At 46.2% G+C, this 21,155-nt stretch overlaps 1 protein-coding gene across 1 annotated transcript in view; it reads right to left on the bottom strand.

Annotated features, from left to right (window-relative positions):
• LOC126523602 (uncharacterized) overlaps positions 1–17,121 on the bottom strand; it is a 69,741-nt gene extending 52,620 nt beyond the window's left edge. Inside the window, exons 1-2 of the mRNA XM_050172197.2 lie at positions 17,006–17,121; positions 13,093–13,324 (exon numbers count right to left, since the gene is read on the bottom strand). Coding sequence (XP_050028154.2) covers positions 13,093–13,324; positions 17,006–17,118 — 345 coding nt within the window. The 5' untranslated portion in view covers positions 17,119–17,121. The remainder of the gene's footprint in view (positions 1–13,092; positions 13,325–17,005) is intronic.
• Between the last annotated feature and the right edge of the window lie 4,034 nt (positions 17,122–21,155).

Genomic DNA, 21,155 nt, shown 5'->3' with positions numbered 1-21,155 from the left:
ATTATTGCGTAAACCCATTAACCATATGATGTCATGCCTGCATAATTAAAATATCATGCCACTTAGAAAATAAAGAAAGACAGCGTGACATTTGTGCGTCTGAATGTTCTTTTTGTTAGATTTGGCGATGAAGCTGCTTACTGGTTTATTCCATGATGTTATTAATTGGCAGGTGCGTGCAGACTCCCCAAAATCCTACTCAGCCTAGCTGACACAGACTCAGAATAAGCCAAAATTTTACTGAGCAGATGTTGCTCCGACTGGTATCCACCTAAATTCTGCCCAGCCAGGCTCACACGAACTGAGTTTCACGGATTGGTCCAAGCCTTAGTAAGCTAACTCTTCAGGGAGCTCACCGACCTATGTATACATTGCATCACATTAAAGTTGTGACCTGTGCGGTGTATAAGTGAACATTGCATGGGTGTCCATGCTGCACCGGATGAAAATAACGGGAACTGTTCACATTGTAGTTAGTTTTATAGTACTTTCGTCCCCCCCCCCCCCCCCCCCCCAATGTCGATTCCAACAAGTTTATTGGATCTGCATCATACTATTTGCCAGTATTTCTGGCTACCTTGGGCATTGCACAGTGACCACATATTGTAAATTTTAACAGAGGTTGAATAAATGAATGTGGTGCAATATACCAAAAAATTCTTATACCACGCAAGTGCAACAGTCAGAACATCATACAAACACATATGCATAATAAGATGCACACGATTGTTAGATACACGTACAAACGGAACCGGACTTCGGCCGTGATACTTAAAACAAAAGTGCACCGGCCGATGCTGCATGAAATCACGCACGATCATGCCGCTTGCCGGGCCTACGGACTTTAAGAGAAATATATGCGGAAGCTAGCAGCTACGAATGCTGGTGCAATCCTCAGCCGGCCACTCAACCACTCTAGACAAGTGTGTTCAGTCTGTACTTGTATTTAGGCACACCCTTATTGTCTTTATTTTGAAATTTTATTGTGGTCTTTTCAAGAGTTTCGCAATGTTGTGATTCTGGAAACAACAAATGTGCCTTAAACGTCTGTTGTACCGCAGCACCACCCCGGGCGAAAAAGAGCCATCCCGGTACCGCAAGATATCTGTAGCAAAGCGAGAATTGTAGTACTTGAGGTTGGCGACATGGACAACGTCCCTGGTTGTCGTAGCGGAGTACGTTATGGAGTTGGCTAGAACAAGTTCGCAGGTGACATCACTGACTTGGCGAACCACGCAATATGGGCCTTGTAACAAGATAGGAGTTTCTCGCAAAGGCTTCCTGGACGGGAAGGGGACCAAGGCAGCACGAGGACTCACGACTAAAAGTGTGCTTCACGGTGACAAAGGCCCTAACAGTGCTCATGGGGCTTTCCTGACACAAGGTTAAGGAGAGTGCTTGAAAATCGTCGAGCGCGGCAAGCGCGAGCGATGGAATCACGGACATACTCACTTGTCGACGTCATAATCGATGGTAACAAGGCGTCTACCAGCAGCATGGGTTCACGACTAAGCAATAGGTAGATAGGGAAATAGGCGGCAGTGTCAAGGCGAGAATAATCATAGACGAACGTAATGTAAGGTACAGAGAGTTTCAGATCATGGAGAGCGTCTGAAACGCATTGAGCGACCACGCGAGTTCAATCGCGTGGTCAGGCCCTTGGTTTGTGGGCGGTAGGAGTTGGCAAGGTAATGCAGGATAGAGCAGACGTATATGACGCCAATAATGGCCTTGGGCAAGACGATACCGCTTCCATCTGTACTTTACGTGGAGCTCGACGCATAAAAATGATGTCGTGTAGTAGAAAGTCAGCCACATAAGTTGCGCAGCTGGTATGAAGAGCACGTGTATTGGTATCTCTGGTCGCGTAGACAGTTGCGATAGCAACCCACTTGTTCCTCGAGTAAGATACAGGAAAAGGAGCCAGGAGATCTAAGACGAAATGACCGAATGGCTACGCCGGCATTTCAAGTGACTGCGGATAACCAGCTCTAAGTAGAAATGACTCTTGCGGCGTTGACATGGCTCACAAGCTGGGACCTAAAGTCCTACGGAACGTGCGAGACTGGGCCAGAAAAAGCGGTGGCGTTCTCTTTCGTAAGTGCGAGACAGGCCGAGATGCCTAGTGGTGGGCGCGTCATGAAGTTTGTTTAGAACCGTCGAACAGAGTTGCTTTGGAAGGACGTGAAGGAGGTTGGGCCTTCGAGAGGAACATTACGATGATATAAAGTATAACCACAGAGAACGAACAGGCGTAAGGAAGCATTGTCGGGGTGGATTCAGAATTATTGACGAGCGCTTTGAGTCAGGCATCACAACGCTGCTTGTCCACAATGCGGAAAGCTATGAAACGGAGAAAACACAAGGGGTGTTCTCGATGTCACACAAGTCGGAATTGTCAACAGGGTCACGCGACAAACAGTGCGCGTCATGATGCAGGCGTCCGCACTTGGGAAACATATAGTATCAAAACTCTTGGGGCCTCAAAGTCCAGCGACCAAACCTGCCCGTGGTATCCTTAAGGGACGAAAGCCAGGAGAGAGCATGATGCTAAGTTATTACAGAAATAGGACGGCCGTAAAGCTAAGGACGGAGCTTGGCAACCGGCCGGACAAGACCGAGGCATTCCCGTTCCGTAAACAATGCGCTTTGATGGTGAGAGGAGGCGGCTGGCATACGCAATAGCGCAATCGTGGCCACGCTGACGCTACGCTAGAAGAGCGCATACACCATGACCGCTAGCCTGCGTAGGGAATTTTGCTCAAGTAAAACTCTTTCTTGGGCTAGTTGGTTCATGCTTGAAGTAGTAAAGGCAAGGCGCAGAAGAACAGGACTCAAGAAGAAGAACACAAACGACAGGACCGGCGCCGTTCCTGTCCTTTGTGTTCTTCTTCTTGAGTCCTGGTCTTCTGCGCCTTGCCTTTACTTCTTCAAGTGGGTAATTTTGCTGAGGCATTAGCGTCGAAATGGGCGAGGATAAGTGGTGAGGTAAGATGTCTAAGAGAAAGTGGTTGATTGCGGAGGTCTCTGTGAGGAAGGTACGCCTTTCTTCAAAAGGTGAGTGAGAGGTCGAGCAATGCCGGCAAAATCTCGGACAAAGCCGCGGAAGTTAGTGCATAGCCGAACACAATTGCGAAGGTTTGTGGCTGAGTTGGGAAATGAAAAGTCTCGGACAGCACGATTTTTGTTTATGTCACGTTGAACGCCAGAAGCCTCGAGGAGATGAACCACGACGACAATTTAGCAGGGCCCGAAAGAACATTTCGATGAGTTGATTAGCAGCTTGGTTTCACGCAAGACGTCATATATAGCTGACAGACATTCATCGTGAATGTCAAATGTTGGTGCAAAAAATATAACCATGTCGAGGTAGCACAGGCTTGTGCAACATTTTAAAACCATGAAGCAAGGAGTGCATCATGTGCTCAAAGGAGGCCGGCGTGTTAAATAATCAACAGGGCATATCTCTGAAGTAGAAAAGGCCAGTGGGTGCTATAATGCGGCCTTCTGTCTGTCCACATCGTCAACGGCGATCTGTCAGCATCCATATCGAAAGTCAGTGGAGTAGATATAGCTGGCGCCACGGAGGCAGTCAAGAGCATCTTCGATTCTAGCCAGTGGGTATATGTATTTTCTTAGACTCTTTGTTCAGATGGCGATAATCCACACAAGAGCACCACATTCCGTCAACCTTCTTAAACTACACGGCCGGCGACACTCCGGGACTCGAAGAGGGCTCAATGATATTTTTATTTCGCATTTTGTTAACCTCAGTTTGAATTAACTGGCATTTGAATACAGATGCTCAATATCATCATCAGCTGCAGCAGCAGCAGCAACCTGGTTGTGCCCACTGCAGGGCAAAGGCTTCTCCCATACTTCTCGAACTACCCCGGTCATGTACTAATTGTGGCCATGTTGTCCCTGCAAATTTCTTAATCTTATCCTCCCACCTAACTTTCTGCCGTACCTTGCTACGCTTCCCTACCCTTGGAATCCAGTCCGTAAGCCTTAATGAGCATCGGTTATCTTCCCTCCTCATTGCATGTCCTGCCCAGGCCCATTTCATTTTCCTGATTTCAACTGAGATGTCATTAACTCGCATTTCTTCCCTCGCCCAATATGCACTTTTGTTATCCCTTAACGTTACACCTATCATTCTTCTTTCCATACCTCGTTGCGTTTTCAATTTAAACAGAACCCTTTTCGTAAGCCTGGACGTTTCTGCCCCCTACGCGACTACTGGTAAGATACAGCTGTTATACACTTTTTTCTTGATGGATCATCGCAGCCTGCTGTTCATGATTTGAGGATGACTGCCAAACGCACCCCAGCCCATTCTTATTCTTCTGATTATTTCAGTCTCATGATCCGGATCTGCGGTCACTACCTGTCCTAACCAGATGTAATCCCTTACCACTTCCAGTGCCTCGCTACATACCGTGAACTGCTGTTCTCTTCCCGAGACTTAAACATTACTTTAGTTTCCTGCAGATTAATTTTTAGACCCACCCTTCTACTTTGCCTCTCCACGTCAGTGAGCATGCATTGCAATCGGTCCGCTGAGTTACTGAGCAAGGCAATATCATCAGCGAATCGCAAGTTACTAAGGTATTCTCCATTAACATTTATCCCCAATTCTTCCCAATCCAGGTCTCTGAATAGCTCCTGTAAACACGCTGTGAATAGCATTGGAGAGATCGTGTCTCCCTGCCTGACGCCTTCCTTTATTGGGATTTTGGTGCTGTCTTTATGGAGGACTACGGTAGCTGTGGAGTCGCTATAGATATATTTCAGTATTTTTACATACGGCTCGTCTACACCCTGATTCCGTAATGCATCCATGACTGCTGAGGTTTCGACGGAATCAAACGCTTTCTCGTAATCAATGAAGGCTATATGTAAGGGTTGGTTATATTCTGCACATTCCTCTACCACCTGATTGATAGTGTGAATATGGTCTATTGTTGAGTAGCGTTTACGGAATCCTTTGGTTGACAGAAGTGTAAGGTGTTCCTGATTCTATTTGCGATTACCTTAGTAAATACTTTGTAGGCAACGGACAGTATGTTGCTCTATCTATAATTTTTCAAGTCAATATCCTCAATATAATGCTGAAGAATGATGCTCAATAATGCTCAATATTGTCACAGACAAAGCCAAAAAAGACTTCGGTCGACGCTATAGATCTTTTATATATCGCTGTCCTGGCACCTTCGTCGGTGTCGTCTTCTGGGAGCCACCCAACATGCCTAGCATGTGGCACCGAATTGCACCGTGTGGCTGTCAGCTGTGTCGAGGTCGTGGCAATGTAATCCAGGGTAAACAGCAGCATCGCCAGGATTGTGACGACGCATGACAGCAAGCATCTGTTCAAAAGAGCGACTGCCAAAATATAAAATACCTGGTAGAAAAAGAAACTACGGTAGAGGTCTTCGACCTGAGGTCGACCACTATGATTTTGCAAATCTTGGAATCTGCACACGATGGAGACCTTGGAGAACTCGTAGGATGGGAATCGTCGGGTCAGAAAGCCGCCACGCGATGGTAATATAAAGACTCAAGTTGGCGCTAGTCAAATTTCTCGGGTTACATTTTGTTTGGTCTAATCAACGTTGAGGACAGGGATGCAAGTCCGGTCGGCCGCGATAGAAGTTCGTAACGTGCGGTCACGTCATACTGCCATCGAATGTCGGGCAGCGGAGTGATGAGGTGCTCTTATGAGGCGCTCTTCATCAAGAACGGGCGGGGTAGAAGAAAGTTCGTTATATGATAGTGATTTGGGTGGCGTTCGAACGAAGATGGTAGGGCCTAAGCGACTGGCAGTCGCATCACGAGCAGTGCTGTCACTAGGGTTAGCAGCACCTGGGACGGCAGGTCGAGACATTCCGCGCTCTCTCGCTTCAAGCAACGATGCACAAATGTACCATCATAGTTTGCTTTGTACCTGACATTTATTGAAATATTCTAAGTATTGAGTGCAGCACAAAAGTACCTATTCAGCATGACATCATATCTAACACGCATATTTGTGAGTTGATTTTGTAATAATAAGCAGAAAAGCAGGCGTGTACAATGTCTTTCTTTAAAAAACACTTCTAAAAAACTAAACGCAGTAAATAGTTTTCGCCAGATGAATCCCCAGAATAACACGGTAAAACAGACGTGCACAAAAACACAAGAAATGCAGACAATGAACAAACACAATATTGTTGGATGCGCATTAAAGTGCGTATAGATAGCTAGGTGCCGTGCACATTTCATGCGTATCCGCTTAAGTAAATATGCAAAATTAGATTATCCGCATTATTAGTGAAGTTCGAACAAGCACCTCCAAGTCAGCAAATTTGTAAGGAGAGGAAAATGATGACAAACCAGGAAAGGCAGGCCATTAGGCGAACAATACAGTCTCAGTAGAACGTGCGGTACTTTAAAGAAACTTTCATTGAAATAACATGGTGGGGTGGGCCTTTCTTTCTTTCTTTCTTTCTTTCTTTCTTTCTTTTTTTCTTTCTTTCTTTCTTTCTTTCTTTCTTTCTTTCTTTCTTTGTGTCGTTCTTTCTTTCTTACAAAAAATAAAGCCCAACTTTCTTCTAACCTCGCCCTTTCCTCTAGCGCTTTCGTCCCCAGTAGCGAAGTATTCCTTGAGCAGTTAGGGAGTGCGTTACGTTGGTGCATCTGCGAAATATTTTATGTACTTATCAGTGGGGGCATCCCTAAATCAAACGTCATTGTGAAGTTGATGTTCTAAAGCACCGTAAGTCCATAGGAATTGCTAAGGGCACCGTCCTCCAAATTTTCATTCTTTCTTTGTTTACTGCATTGAGCGCATAGCGCCACTGTTCCACTCAACGTAAGCGCCCGGCGCCTTTTCGCTGTTTCGACGAATAATTATTTGCCATTACAGCCCTCCCCTCCCTCTTTCCATTGGGCTCTTTCATGGTGTCTCATCTCTGGGAGGTATGGTACGAGCTCGACGTAGCGACTGCTGCGGCAGAGCTCCGTGGCCATGAGGGGGATCGTAAGCCTACTCCGCAAAGTCACGCAAGTTTTCTTGCCGTGCAAGTTTTCCTGCCACACAAAAGGAAATTCTTAGGCCGCATGTTTCATCACCACCCAACAGCTCTGCATGACTCACGGACACAGTCTGGATGTTTTGCTGACAACTGTGGCATGTTTCTACGGTGTCGACTGTTCGTTATGGTCGTTTCTTTTAACTCATTGAAGGTTAATATTGTATTTGTTCCTTTCAGAATATATTAGGAGACCCATGGAAGCACTTTGTCATATTCAAAATACGACTTTTAATATCGCTAGAGAAGCACGTAGTGTAAAGGTAAGGCTACACTCAGTTGCGCTAGCACCCCGGGCAGACCTGGAGGCTGCACTGGCGCAGCATCGGTCCCGCGTTAAGAGGAAGCATTAGCTCGGGGGCTCCTGCCTAAATACATGGGAAAGGATAACAGTTCTTCTCGGTAACAATTGTGCCAAATTTGATGAGGTTTATTGAATTTAAAATAAAAAGTTATTATAGTCTCACCTTGAAGCAAATTTCATATGTTGTCTGTTATTCTCTTAATAAAAATCGAGGAATATTGCTAATTTCCAGCAAACAACACTGTCAAGTTTAGTCTATAACTCAGCAAATAAAAACAACATTGCATATCTGTCAACTCCACCTAATAGTACACCTAAAGTGTACAAATCTGTGTTATACGTGGTTCTCAATTAAAACAAAAGTGTGTGAGTGAAACTTTTGGAAAATCCTTGTAAAGAATGTGACGAATTCACGTCAGATATAAATTGATAACTTACATTTGTCCACGCTGGATGCCATGACGGATGCAATTTACTGAACTAGAACATCTGTTCTTGGTGCAGCGCTACAGATTTGTTAACTTCGTGCTTCCATTTATAACTTGCAAATTTTTAAAAGTTCTTTTTTTAAAACGCTCAAGCCATAAATCAAAGTTGTGCTTTCAAAAGACACGACAATTTGGCTTTCTCTCTCGAATGCAGCGCATTTCATTAAAATAGACGCAGTGGTTATCTAAGACAAGCATTTCTGCTTTTGACATGTATTTAAATAGGCGGCATCAGAGTTTGGAGGTCGTTGATGCTTCCTCATAAGTCAGAATAGCTAATATATCCTTGTGTAAGCACTGCCGCTACTCATGAGTACTGTTATTACGTATTTCTCTTCATATTTCCGTTATTACATAATACTCCGAAAAAAAAATAACATTTGAGCCTGTGAACTACTCTTACAGTGCAGTAGCTCGAGGAGAACTTGCATTTATAGCAGCGCTTTAAGTTTAAATAAGAAAATATTTTGTTTAATATTACACACTTTATTACATTCGCTAGGACTTACCAGGTAGAGTAGTGAAAGCTTAAGTAGAGCGGGTCGTGCGGCTTCGCATTCGCAAATTTGATTGACAGTTAAAAACTAGTTTTTGACTTCCTTTTTATATGTGCCTAAGTATTTATGATTATATGAATAACTTGACTACATTTTATGCGACGGGTTTGAGCGCTTGCATGTTGAACACATGGCTCCCGATAAGCTGACAAAAACATATAGATACTGTCTTACTAAAGCTGAATAATGGACACAGCCTAAATGTGACATTGTGTTTAGTAAAAGTGGGCTAGTTGCTGAACTAGTGCTTCATAACACTAATGGCAAAATAACATTAGGACATAATGGCGTCACGCACAAAACAGGCATTCGTTAATTAACGTGCAAACATAAATACCGCGCATTTCTTTTCCTCGTATGTGTACTGCCTTATTGCACTTGTGCGATAATGTGCTTACACTGACGAGACAGTCAGAAATACTCAAACATTTACGCTCTTCCTGTCTCTGCCCTGTGCTCCTTGTTTGTTTAGCGCTTTATGTCCTTCCTTAAGCACATGGCGTGCTGCTGAGGCACATCTTACAAATCTTGAAATGGCGTTAATAAGAAGGGCAAGTGATGTCTGCTATTATGCGGTATTTATTGTGCTCCTTCCCCAAGAGTAGTGCTGCATTTGTCATTATGTCACTTCTGATCTTTGCACTAACAAGTGTACCTAAGCAAAGGAGGAGCTCTCATAGCTCCTGCTACATCGAAGCGTACGAGAACAGCTTCGGACTCAGTCCACAGCCTTTTCCATGCCTCCCTGACTCCTATAACTTGTTGCTGACAAGAGCCCATTAAAGATGTAAAATAATATATCTCCTTTTGTGTGCACTACCCCAAAGACGTGCTGCAGATCAAAGAATGTATCATTGTATCATTAACAACGGCCACTTGTTAATGGCATGCGATCACATGTTTTAAGGTCCTCAGCGGTCTTGAATAGGATGCTCTTTGCCAAAGTACCCGATTTAGGTGGACTGCACATAGGTATACTAAAAACTGAGTGCTAAGAACACGAGTATATTAGCTATTACTACCTGGACTGTTGGAAGTGTCCCATTATACAGGTGAAAAGTGAAGTAGCAATGTAATTCTCAATAACTTGCATTGTGCCCATTAGTTTTAAGAAGCACAGAGCGCCTTACCAAAACTTAGAAGGGTAAGTGCACATTAATGCGCATTCACACAAAAATACGTATGCCCTTGAGTGCATCTCGCACCGAATTAAATTTTTTTTCTCATCTTTCGCAGAACACAGCTTGGTAGTAGCAGACGACATTCTTTTCCCAGGTGTCTTCAAAACCACCAGAAAAATAATCTGTAGAGCATATACCTCAATGTACTGCAGCCGCAAGAAGCACAGACATAATTCATGATCTATGCGCAATGTAAATGTCGCCTACATGTGTGCTTTCTTATTCGGTCACGCATGCACTATCATCATATTAGCTGCCTTGATTTGTCACTAACCGAACAATTACATACGTGTGAAGCACCTGGGAGAAAAAAAATTATGTATTTCAAATTCAGCACAGAGAGAACGCTAATACGACCTCCTATTATTGGTTACTTATGTAAAAGGGTAAACAGCCTGGGCTGCGACAATACAGTTATTTGCTATTCGCAAGATGCTGTGCCCTGTGGAAACTCTGCCTGTGGATGTTTTCTTTGCTCTTGATCGACACGGGAACCTATGGGTCACTGTAAGCCTTGCGTGATAAAAAACTACCGTCTTCACGGCTAACGTCTTGTTCGGAAAACATACACTAGCGTATACCCAAAGGTCATCTGTCATTTGTTTGCGTCATACAGATGGCGTTGATTAGAAAATGTTGTGAGTGTAACATTAAAGCAAGCAAGTTTTCTACGCAGCGTACAAACCTGTTTTGGTCGGCCTTCTCAAGTAAGGCCGGATGTACAGGGTGCGGTAAAAGTTTCCGCAATCTCCAAAAATCCGTTGTAGTAAACCAAATAGCCCAAATCGAAGCAATTTGTGGACGTTATGTCCAAAGAATTGTGAAATTGAAGCTGCGCAAGTACAAAGTTCAGATAACTCATAGACTGACAGAGTTGTTCAAATGATTCGGCAGAGAGACACGCAAAAGCAGCATTCTCTTAACAGAAAAGGCAATGTTCAATATGAAGTAGTTTGCAAACCACCCAACAATAGCGTAATGACAGGACGCCTGAAAAGCACCCAAAGTCATTGAAAGGAATGCTTCATGAGTTTCTTACAGCTCAATCAGTGGTGGTTTTTCGGCAGTCATTTAGGATGGAAAGATTGGACTTCTTTTCTTGGAACAGTGAGCCAAAATGAACCGCGCACATCATCTTGTGTATAATCTGAAGAAGGAGGTCGTGCCTTGGGCCAATCGGATGCTCTCAGTGGACGCATCAGCAGGATTCGTCTCGGGCTCACAATGCGAAGGCCGTGGAACAATATGGTACGAAAAACATCCCTTATTTTATCTCGGCTTTAATAGGGCCCCAGACAGCCCGGATCAAACCTCACTTGCATATTCGTCAGGCCTGTGTTTAGAAGCACAGTCTACTTTACTCCTGACCACAATCTGGCTGCTGTTAATCAGGCATTAATAAAATGGAGTGGCTTAGATGAAGCCTACATGCACGCCGCTATCGATGCATTTCCGAAGTGATTCAAAGGTTGCATTCACGAAAACTGTGGGCTTCTCCAAAATTAGATTTCAGTTTATTTGTGTAGGACATTATACATTACGTTAACATAAAGGCGATTTTGTTACAGTGCCTCGGCACCATACTTTCATTTTTGATTTTCGTTTGAGTGCGAAATCTCTTGCCATACCATGCAAAAGTGTAGTTGGCGTCTTTGACCTCAATTAAGTCGCCATCCTAGCATAACCAAAGGAAAAGCCGAAGCTGACAAGTGCTCGTCACTCTTTTTAAACTATACTACATGACAGGGATTTGCCGGAAGTACAATCTGTTATCTTTTGTACGCCGGATTTCACTAAACGTGAATATGGAATGGCAGCATCGAAGTCATTCGTACATTTATATAGCCACATCGCACGCAGAGCGCTTACACTGCGGTGTCGTCTTGAAGCTCAACGAATAGCGGCTCGCGAACGTCAACTGGGCCGACTAGCGGGTATGCTGGCGGTGTCGATGCGAGCGGATATTCATATTCTTTATCATCAAATTTAGCGTTTTCACTGCTTGACAGCTCCAAATATCTTGCACAGCTCTCCGTTTAGTCAGCACACATAGCTCCGAGGTCCAGTTGAAACGTGCAGTAACGTAGGAACGCTTAGCGCCTACGGGGCCTGCGAAATGTAGACACCTGGGAAATAGCAGCACGACACAACACGGTGCCGGGGCCGAAACTTGTCTCTAAAAGCGATAAAGGCCTCCAAAACCTTGGCCACAGTTGATAGCTGTTGCAAAGAGGGGGCATTTTTTTCAACAGCGAAAGCTGTATATGACTAACCTACCGGTGTGTTCCGGCGTCCGGCAATACAAACGGACATAGCGATTTCTAACAAACCCATAGAGGTGCAGTACAGCGGCGGAGACGACAAAATGCGGAACAGATCACACCGCTCGCCGGGAAAAATAGCGTGACGTCAAGGTTATCGCAATACATAAGCAGGAGGGGTACCGGCGCTAAAGATCAGCTGCGTTATCGATGGGGATGACACGTATAGTTCGTACACCCGCAGAACAACATGCGTACGAGGAGCGTCGGAGGGAGCAGCAACGAGAAAGTGAACGGCGCCGGCGCGATACGACCACCGACGAAGAACGTTCCCACGATGCTGAACGAAAACGACAATCGCGAGCCCGGGCACCTCCGAACGAGCAATGACGCCAGACTCGCAAAGCAAAAAAACGGCAACCATTCCACTCTGTGAAGATGGATTGGCAGCGAAAGCACGTTGTTTTTCGTTGGAGAGCGATGACTGTCGTCAGCTTTCGCTGCCATTCCATCTTGACAGAGTGGAATGGCCATCTTTTACTCACACCGGTTTAAGTAACACAGCAATGGCCTGAGGAAAAGAATAATTTCAGCGTGCTTAGGCCAAGCTCCAAGCAAAGTGCGCAGCTAAGTGTAATATATCTAGGGGCCCTGGTACAACGCTGACATCTTCGAGAGTTCCATGTGATGTCATACTACAATAGCAGCCGTCCATCGGGAGATGTGTTGGACTTTCGTGCAGTCGGAAAAAGAAACAGCTAAATAAAAGTTTAGAAACCTCGATCTGGCTTTAAAAGAAGTCCCGGTCTGTTTCTAACATGCGCAAACGCATGACATAATGCTTGCAGTATTACCCGATTATCCCTTTAAAGAAATAAATTGGCGAGCGTTCTTGTTCAGCGATGATCCTTTTAATTCTTTTCAGGCCATTCCTGGGGCGGCTCTCACGAACATTAATTATCGAAAATAATCACTAATTTCAGAACACGTTCTTAAATGTTCCATAGGCAACGCATAGTCCGCACAAGAACGCGTTCTTAAATTTGTTATTATTTTTGTTATTAAATGTTCGTGCAAGCCGCCCCCGATCTCTTGCCCTCTGAGAGATTGCTCGCACGAGAGATTAGAATGTTCACCTCAAGTGCCTCTTTTTCGAAATTTGTTGTGTTAGCCACCACCGCAGCGGCACAGCGGCCCTTTCTTCGCGGAAATCGCAAATGTTGCGTACCGCCGGGATGCTGGTGCCTCCAGGATTGATGCCATTAGGCGCCCCAAATTGAGTGGCGCGCTGGTAGAGCAGTCCATGGCCGAGCGCTCCTGGAAACGTGCGTTCGGTCAGCATGACGCACGCAGCCTTCTTTTTGGCGGCCGGGAAACCGGGGATGGCCAGGTGACCGAAAATGGCAAGGTACACGTCTATTTGCTGCACCAAGTTCACCAGCGCTGGGGTGAGAGGCTCCCTGCGAGAGACAGCCTGTCGTCGCTACTGTGCTTTGTATTCATGATTGATTCTCAGGGATACATTAGCGAAAGGTATCCGTTGTCTATTCCTAATCTTTTGAAACGCTGTATGCACAATTGTGAACGCGAGAAGAGTTGTTTAAAAGCAAAACAAGCGGATGGAAACGTGTCACATACGAGTTCGAACACTTTTATTAAACATGTCCCGCTAACTTGAATAAATGTATGCAGAAACTGTACTAGAGTCGTCTAAGATTGCGCAAGCAAACCCCAACATTTCAAGTCGGCCCACCCTAAAACTTACCTTTGCCCACCCCCAGATTTCATGCTCGATCACCCTCAAATTTAAGTTGGCCCACTCCTAAATTTCAAGTTGGCCTGCATCCAAGTTTCAATGTTGGCCAGGCCCCGAATTTAGGCTCGTCCACCCTCACATTTCAAGTTGGCCCACCACCATTTTTAATTTAGCCCATGTCCCAATTTTAAGTTGGTCAACCCAGTAATTTAGGGTGGCCTACCCAAAAATTTGAATTGGCGAACCCCACATTTCAACTTGGCCCCCCTGCAAAGTTGAAGTTCGCCTACGCATAAATTTAACGTGGCCCACACCCAAACTTCAGTTGGCGCAACTCCATATTTCGGTTGGCATACCCCTGCCATAAGCTTCCCCATGCATTTTCTGAGGAGGCCTATGTATCTCATGGCCATTCCCTTTTTATTTATTTTGTGGTTGAACTTCTTCCTTATCACTCATAAATTCACCAACCATCGACATTTACACTATTATAACGATTAAATGTCTTCGCAAATTACTCAGCTTTTGTGAAGATGCAAGGCACTGACCTTTTCACCTGACGGCACTGGGGTGCTCGCCAAAGAATACGGACGCACCGACATGTGCAAAAGTAATAAAATGAGCCCTAATAAGACGGGTTACAGAGTATGAACAGCTACCAACTAGTCCCTTTCATCGAGCTTTCAAACTACCCAGGTAGTGTTTGCTTTGTTAGCGAACGAACAAACCTAGCTTGCAGGAATAAGTGTGTTCGTTCACGGCAGATATTCCAGGGGAAGCATCACTGAAAGCGACAACTCAAAGAGAATGTTTCATGTAAGGCGCACTAAGCGTTCAAAAATGTTTCCATTGCACACTATCGCATTGTTTCTTGCGCACATGGGAACCAATGTACTTCGCAGCAAACCCAACCCGAATGAGCTGGTTCATGACCAAGCGCGAAGTCTAACATTCCGCAATGGTCCTGATACGCTAAGCAGTGGGGATTGTGAGCATAACTCTGACCCGTTACTCTCTTTTCATGAAATAGTCAAACATCAGCTATCAGTCAAACATCAGTCAAACTATCAGCTTGGACACAGGCAATTCCCGCTCCCACACCCACAGCTAACTAGACCTCAATCTTCCAGATTGAGGATGTTACAAACGGGATCTTTCCCTTCCAGAGGAAAGTTCAGCCGCTTTGCTCCGGACATCGACCCACACTGCCCCGAGTGCAATGAAGAGTACTGCTCGTTAGCACACATGCTCTGGCAATGCTCTGCGTTACAAAACGCGTCTTTTAATAAACAAGAGAACTAGAAAAGGCCCTTAAAAGCGGCGATCACCAGGACCAACTAAGGGCTGTCCAAAGGGCCCGCGAATGGATGGAGGACCATGGCGTTCCGGCCCCAACGTGGGAGCGGCCCGCAACTATCACTTCGTAGTTCCTTAGGACCTTAATAGAGTTTATTGACTGACTGACTGATTACGCATTAAAGCAATATGCGTGTCCTGCTGCGTGGCTTTGCGTGCCATTGCCTGCTGCTTGTCGCAGTCTCAAGTTGGTGTGGATCGAGATCTTGTACGCGAAGCGCGACGTGATATATTATGCAGTTATTTATTCTTTTATCACTATATTATTGTAGCCGCCAAAGCAGGCATTATGATAATTAGAAACAGTAAGATTGAAAGGTGTTAATTGCACCGAACAAATTGTTCATTGACAGCCCGCCATTCAGAGCAGTAGTCAAAAATAGTTAGTTACAATTATATAAACAAATTGAATGACATCAAGAAAAAATTATTTGACGCTGCTGTATTCGGCTGCGAACAATATGCATTGGTTGTCTTCATGTATCTTGGTTATCTTGGTTATCCCGTCTTATTAAAGAACGTGATGCATGATGCCTGGGACACTCTGTACAAAGATGCTGGAAAAAGTAAAGGCACTAGAGAACTAGACGGTTACACATACATCCTGTGAAATTCTCCCGTAACATGTGAAAAGAGTGCAATGTGCAGGTTAAAATCTCGCGTTGTCTGCGTTCTACGGCCGCCTCCACGTGTGCCGGATGAATGGATGGATGCTATGAGCGCCCCAATGCACCGTTCGTCCAATGCACCGTTCGTCATGGCGGGTGAAATGGCTCTTTCTCTGGTTATTGTTATTCTTTACTAGTTTTTTAATTTGTTGTTTCAACTTTGTTTCTTTTTTATGTGTTCGCGCTGTGTGCGTTGTTTTGCGCGATTGATGCGTCGCTTTTTCTGTTACCGTGAACTGCGCTTTTCATTCCTTTCCTGACAACTCTTTGCATTACTTTACTACTTTTATTTATAACACTGTTTTGCAACCACGTAGCATTATAAACATTTGTAGGTCTCGAGATCCTATTAGCTCCCACATTTTTACCTCTCAAGTGTCGGTTTTCTGTTGCCATTTATTCAACGCCCCCCCCCCCCCCCCCCCTTACTCAATGCTCCCTTTGGAGCCTTTGGACACTTTGAAACAAAATAAACATCCATTGCCAACTATTAGAATGGGTCCCAGCATGAGAATACAGCAACGTAACACACCAGACAAGAAATAATTTTCTAAATGCAGGAATTTATAATGCATTCCGAGTGACGCTTCATGAAGCCTAATAATAAATACGTAAACCATTTCAACCTTCTTTAAAAACATCACAGCAGAACTGTCTAGCGTGAAAATTCCAGGCAGGCCTATCATGCAAACGCGCCTACTGAGTCACTATCAAAATTCTTCAGCCAGCTCCAGTCAGACATAACCTCTAATATTCTGTAATTCATGGCGGATGCACCTTACTTCTTTTGAATGACAGATTTCAATAACACAATTCAAACACTTCCTCATGAGGTCATTCTTGAAAGTTTGGACGTATCTGGCCTGTACACATTTGTACCTACTACTGAAGGAGTGAGAGGTGTAATGGAAACAATTTTATATAAAATCCGGCAAAGTTTAACGACCCGCACTCAAGTCTCCTATGAGGGTACTTCGAGGTCTCGCCTCGTCGCCGCCTCTCGGGCCCGCTGGACTGCCCAATCTTGTGTCTTGAGGTTGGAGCTGCGCAGAGCGGCGGCCCACTTCGACGTAAGAGCCTCCGGAGCTACTGCTATTTCAGCTGCTATAACAGGGCACTCCCACATGTGCAAGAGCGTCGCTCTAGTTGCCTGACATAACTAGCAAAGAGCACTCGGACTACCCAGTGATCTAGGTAGGGGGCAAAAGGTTGGATAAAAACATAAATAGATATATGAAAAAATACATAGCCACCGGAAAATACGCGCAATACCATAAGAATGCTAACACATAAAAGAACACTAATTTGGTACAAAACACGTTGTGACGAGATATGAATAAAAAGACGCATCCGTCATTTACTTTGTGGTTTCTTCCTCGATCCATGGGCCCAGTCCAAGAAGGTACTCGGGATGCATCAGACGGATCAACTTTTTTTCTTTGACAACCAATTTCAGCTGAAGGAGGTATTGCATCCAGCTCCACTGCCAATAAAGAGGTGGGAAAGAAGGCACAATGGTGAACATTCTTGATGCGAAATGGTGCGGCCTTCAACAATAAACAACGAAGTGCGGTGGCGTGCCTTTCTACGCGCCCTATAGGTAACTTGGACGTGACGTCGCCGGCGCCGTTTCTAACCGTGCTGGCCCTCTAGTATTGCGGCCACGATAGCGCAAGAATACCATATTCATTGCCATCACTTACAGAGGCGCGATTGCACTTCTGCTGGTCTTTGAACGCGAACCATGGCACAACCATCGTGCGAGAGGTCAAAACATGCACTCTCCCTCCGCTGAGCTTTTCATAGGTGACAGCAGCTCCAGAATACAGACACAATCAATCAAAGACATGAAAGCTGGAGGCACGCGAAGCGCATTTCATTCTCCTTGGCACCTCATGCCGCTTATCATGAGCCAATGGTGTCCGAGACCTAAATGCATTGAAGTCTTTCATCGTTTACCATGGTATTTTTAATGCGAAGCGTATTTCTTGCGCACTTATGCGCTTTGTTGCTATCTATCTATCTATCTATCTATCTATCTATCTATCTATCTATCTATCTATCTATCTATCTATCTATCTATCTATCTATCTATCTATCTATCTATCTATCTATCTGTCTGTCTGTCTGTCTGTCTGTGTCTGTCTGTCTGTCTGTCTGTCTGTCTGTCTGTCTGTCTGTCTGTCTGTCTGTCTGTCTATCTATCTATCTATCTATCTATCTATCTATCTATCTATCTATCTATCTATCTATCTATCTATCTATCTATCTATCTATCTATCTATCTATCTGTCTGTCTGTCTGTCTGTCTGTCTGTCTGTCTGTCTGTCTGTTTGTCGTCATATTCCCGGGAGGAGGGGAGGGAGGGGCACGATCAGCTTTCCAAACCCCGTATATATATATATATATATTGTTACGTGTAGCTGTAGCCTAATGCTATATACATTTATTCAGAGGAAGCTAACGGAAAGCCACAATGGCGACGCTATATCAAGCGGGTCCACGTCGTCTTCCTACACTTCAGTGCAGCCACACTGTGGTGGCTGCTTCGTAGCATCACCCCCGGCAGTAGAAGCACCGTCCCGGTGCTTAATCTACACATCTGCGGTGAAATGTGTATGGTATGGCTTTAGTCTCGCCACGTGCACGATGTCACTTGCAGCCGACGATGACGCTGAGGGGTCGGCCGGGACGACTTCATGCATGACATCGGTCACTTGTACCACACGGTATGGGCCAGTGTAGCGCGACAGCAGCTTTTCAGAAAGGCCCACACGTCGAATGGGTGACCAGAGAAGCACCAGAGAAACCGGAGTAAAGTGCACGTTGCGATGGTGGCAATCATAGAGGCGTCTCTGATGCTCCTGTGAGGCCTCGAGACGGGTGCGGGTGAGCTGGCGCGCGTGGTCGGCGTGTGCGATCACGTCGCGGGTGTATTGAGTGGCTGAACGTATGGCCGAGGGCAACAAAGTGTCTGAGGGCAACGCGGGTTCTCGGCCCTATAGGAGTTAGAATGGTGAATAGCCGGCGGTGTCGTGACGCGATGAATTATACGCGAACGTCACATATGGTAAGTGAGGATCCCAGTCGTGGTGGTCGGTCGCAACGTACTTCGAAAGCATGTCAGTGATGGTCCGGTTGAGGCGCTCCGTGAGGCCGTTCGTCTGTGGGTGGTAGGAAGTGCTGAACTTGTGCTTTGTCGAGCAGGAGCGGAGGATGTCCTCCACGACTGCCGACAGAAAGCTGCGGCCACGGTCAGTGAGTAATTGGCGCGGAGCACCGTGCAATAAAATGATTTCATAGAGCAGAAAGTCAGCAACGTCAGTAGCACAACTTGTTGGAAGGGCTCTGGTGATTGCGTACCGCGTAGCATACTCAGTAGCCACGGCGACCCATTTATTTCCGGAGCCCGAGAGAGGAAAGGGTCCAAGCAGGTCTAGACCAACACGGAAAAAGGGTTCCGGTGGGATGTCGATGGGCTGGAGACATCCAGCTGGAGGTGTGGAGGGCTTCTTCCGGCGCTGACAGGGCTCACAAGCGGCAACGTAGCGCCGCACGGAGCGGGCGAGACCCGACCAAAAGAATCGACGTCGTACACGGTCGTATGTGCGCGAGACGCCCAAGTGTCCAGCCAAGGGAGCGTCGTGAAGTTGTTGGAGGACAGTCGAACGCAGGTGCGATGGAATTACGAGCAGAAGGTCCAGGCCGTGTGGATCGAGATTGCGGCGGTATAATGTCCCCTCCTTAAGGAGAAACATCCGGAGAGAGGCGTCGCCAGGCGCTGACTCCAGATGGTCGATGAGGGCTCGTAATGAGGAATCGCGGCGTTGCTCGTTGCCGATTTCAAGCAACTGGGACACAGAGAAAACGCAAGCGATGGCGTCCTCATCAGCCGGTTCATCGACGGGGTAGCGGGACAAACAATCGGCATCCTGGTGCAAGCGTCCCGTCTTATATACCACGGAGAAGGTATATTCTTGCAGGCGCAATGCCCAGCGAGCGAGTCGTCCTGTGGGGTCCTTAAGCGAGGATAGCCAGCAGGGCGCGTGGTGATCAGTGATGACACAGAAGGGGCGTCCGTACAAGCATGGACGAAACTTCGCCACAGCCCACACAAGAGCGAGGCACTCGCGCTCTGTGATTGAATAATTGCGCTCGGCGGGTGATAGAAGTCGGCTGGCATAGGCTATAACACGATCATGTCCACGCTGGCGTTGTGCTCCTATGCCGTGACCACTGGCATCAGTTCGAACTTCCGTTGAGGCAGACGGGTCAAAGTGAGCCAATATTGTAGGTGTGGTAAGGAGAGTAGTGAGCTTCGAAAAAGATGCGGCATGGTCAGGTCCCCAAGAAAATGGGGCGTCTTTCTTCAAGAGGTAAGTAAGGGGACGTGCGATGGTCGCAAAATCCTTCACAAAGCGTCGGAAATAAGAGCACAGCCCTACGAAACTGCGAACGTCCTTGGTAGACTTCGGAACAGACTTCGGCGCGAATTTTGTCCGGATCAGGTCTCACGCCTCGGGCGTCCGCGAGGTGTCCAAGGACGGTGATTTGACGGCGAGCGAAATGACATTTTGACGAGTTCAGCTGGAGACCGGTGCGGCGGAACACGTCAAGAATCGCTGAAAGACCGTCTAGATGCGTGTCAAAAGTGGGCGAATAAACGATGACGTCGCCCAGATAGCACAAACAGGTGGACCACTTGAACCCCTGAAGCAAAGAGTCCATCATTCGTTCGAAGGTGGCGGGCGCGTTACAGAGACCGAAAGCCATCACCTTGAACTGATAAAGGCCATCACGGGTAACAAATGCAGTCTTCCCTCGGTCCATGTCGTCGACGAATATCTGCCAGTAGCCGGACCGTAAGTCGATAGAAGAAAAATAGGTGGCACCGTACAGGCAGTCTAGGGCGCCATCAATACGTGGCAAAGGGTACACGTCCTTTTTTGTGATTTTGTCGAGGTGGCGATAATCTACACAAAAACGCCACGTTCCATCCTTCTTTTTGACATGTACGACGGGAAAAGCCCAGGGACTACAGGAAGGCTCGATAATGTCCTTTACAAGCATCTTTTTGACTTCCTGTTAGATAACTGCTCGTTCGGACGCTGAAACACGATATGGACGTCGGTGAATAGGGTTGGCATCGCCAGTATTTATGCGATGGGTCACGACGGACGTTTGACCTAAGGGTCGATTGTCAAAGTAAAAAATGTCGCGATAGCCTTCAAGAAAGCGGCAAAGAGCTTCAGCTTGAGCAGCTGTAAGGTCAGAGGATACCATCTTCTCAATGTCGACGTCAGTACCGTGCGATGACGTCACGGTATGGGCTGAGCTGTGACGATCTTCCACTGTGAATGGCTCGATCTCATCATCCTGCAAAGCGCTAATTATAGCCAATGAAATCCCCTGAGGCAGAACTTGCGCGGTTAGCGCGAAATTGACAAGGGGAAGGCAGGTGCGGTTGCCAGTAATTGTCAGCACTGTGTGCGGCACTGTAACGCCACGTGT

This window comes from Dermacentor andersoni, chromosome 6 (genome assembly GCF_023375885.2).
Source record: "Dermacentor andersoni chromosome 6, qqDerAnde1_hic_scaffold, whole genome shotgun sequence".
Taxonomy (NCBI): Eukaryota; Metazoa; Arthropoda; class Arachnida; order Ixodida; family Ixodidae; genus Dermacentor; species Dermacentor andersoni.
The sequence above is the reverse complement of the archived record's forward strand: the minus strand, read 5'-3'. Positions and strand labels throughout refer to the sequence as shown.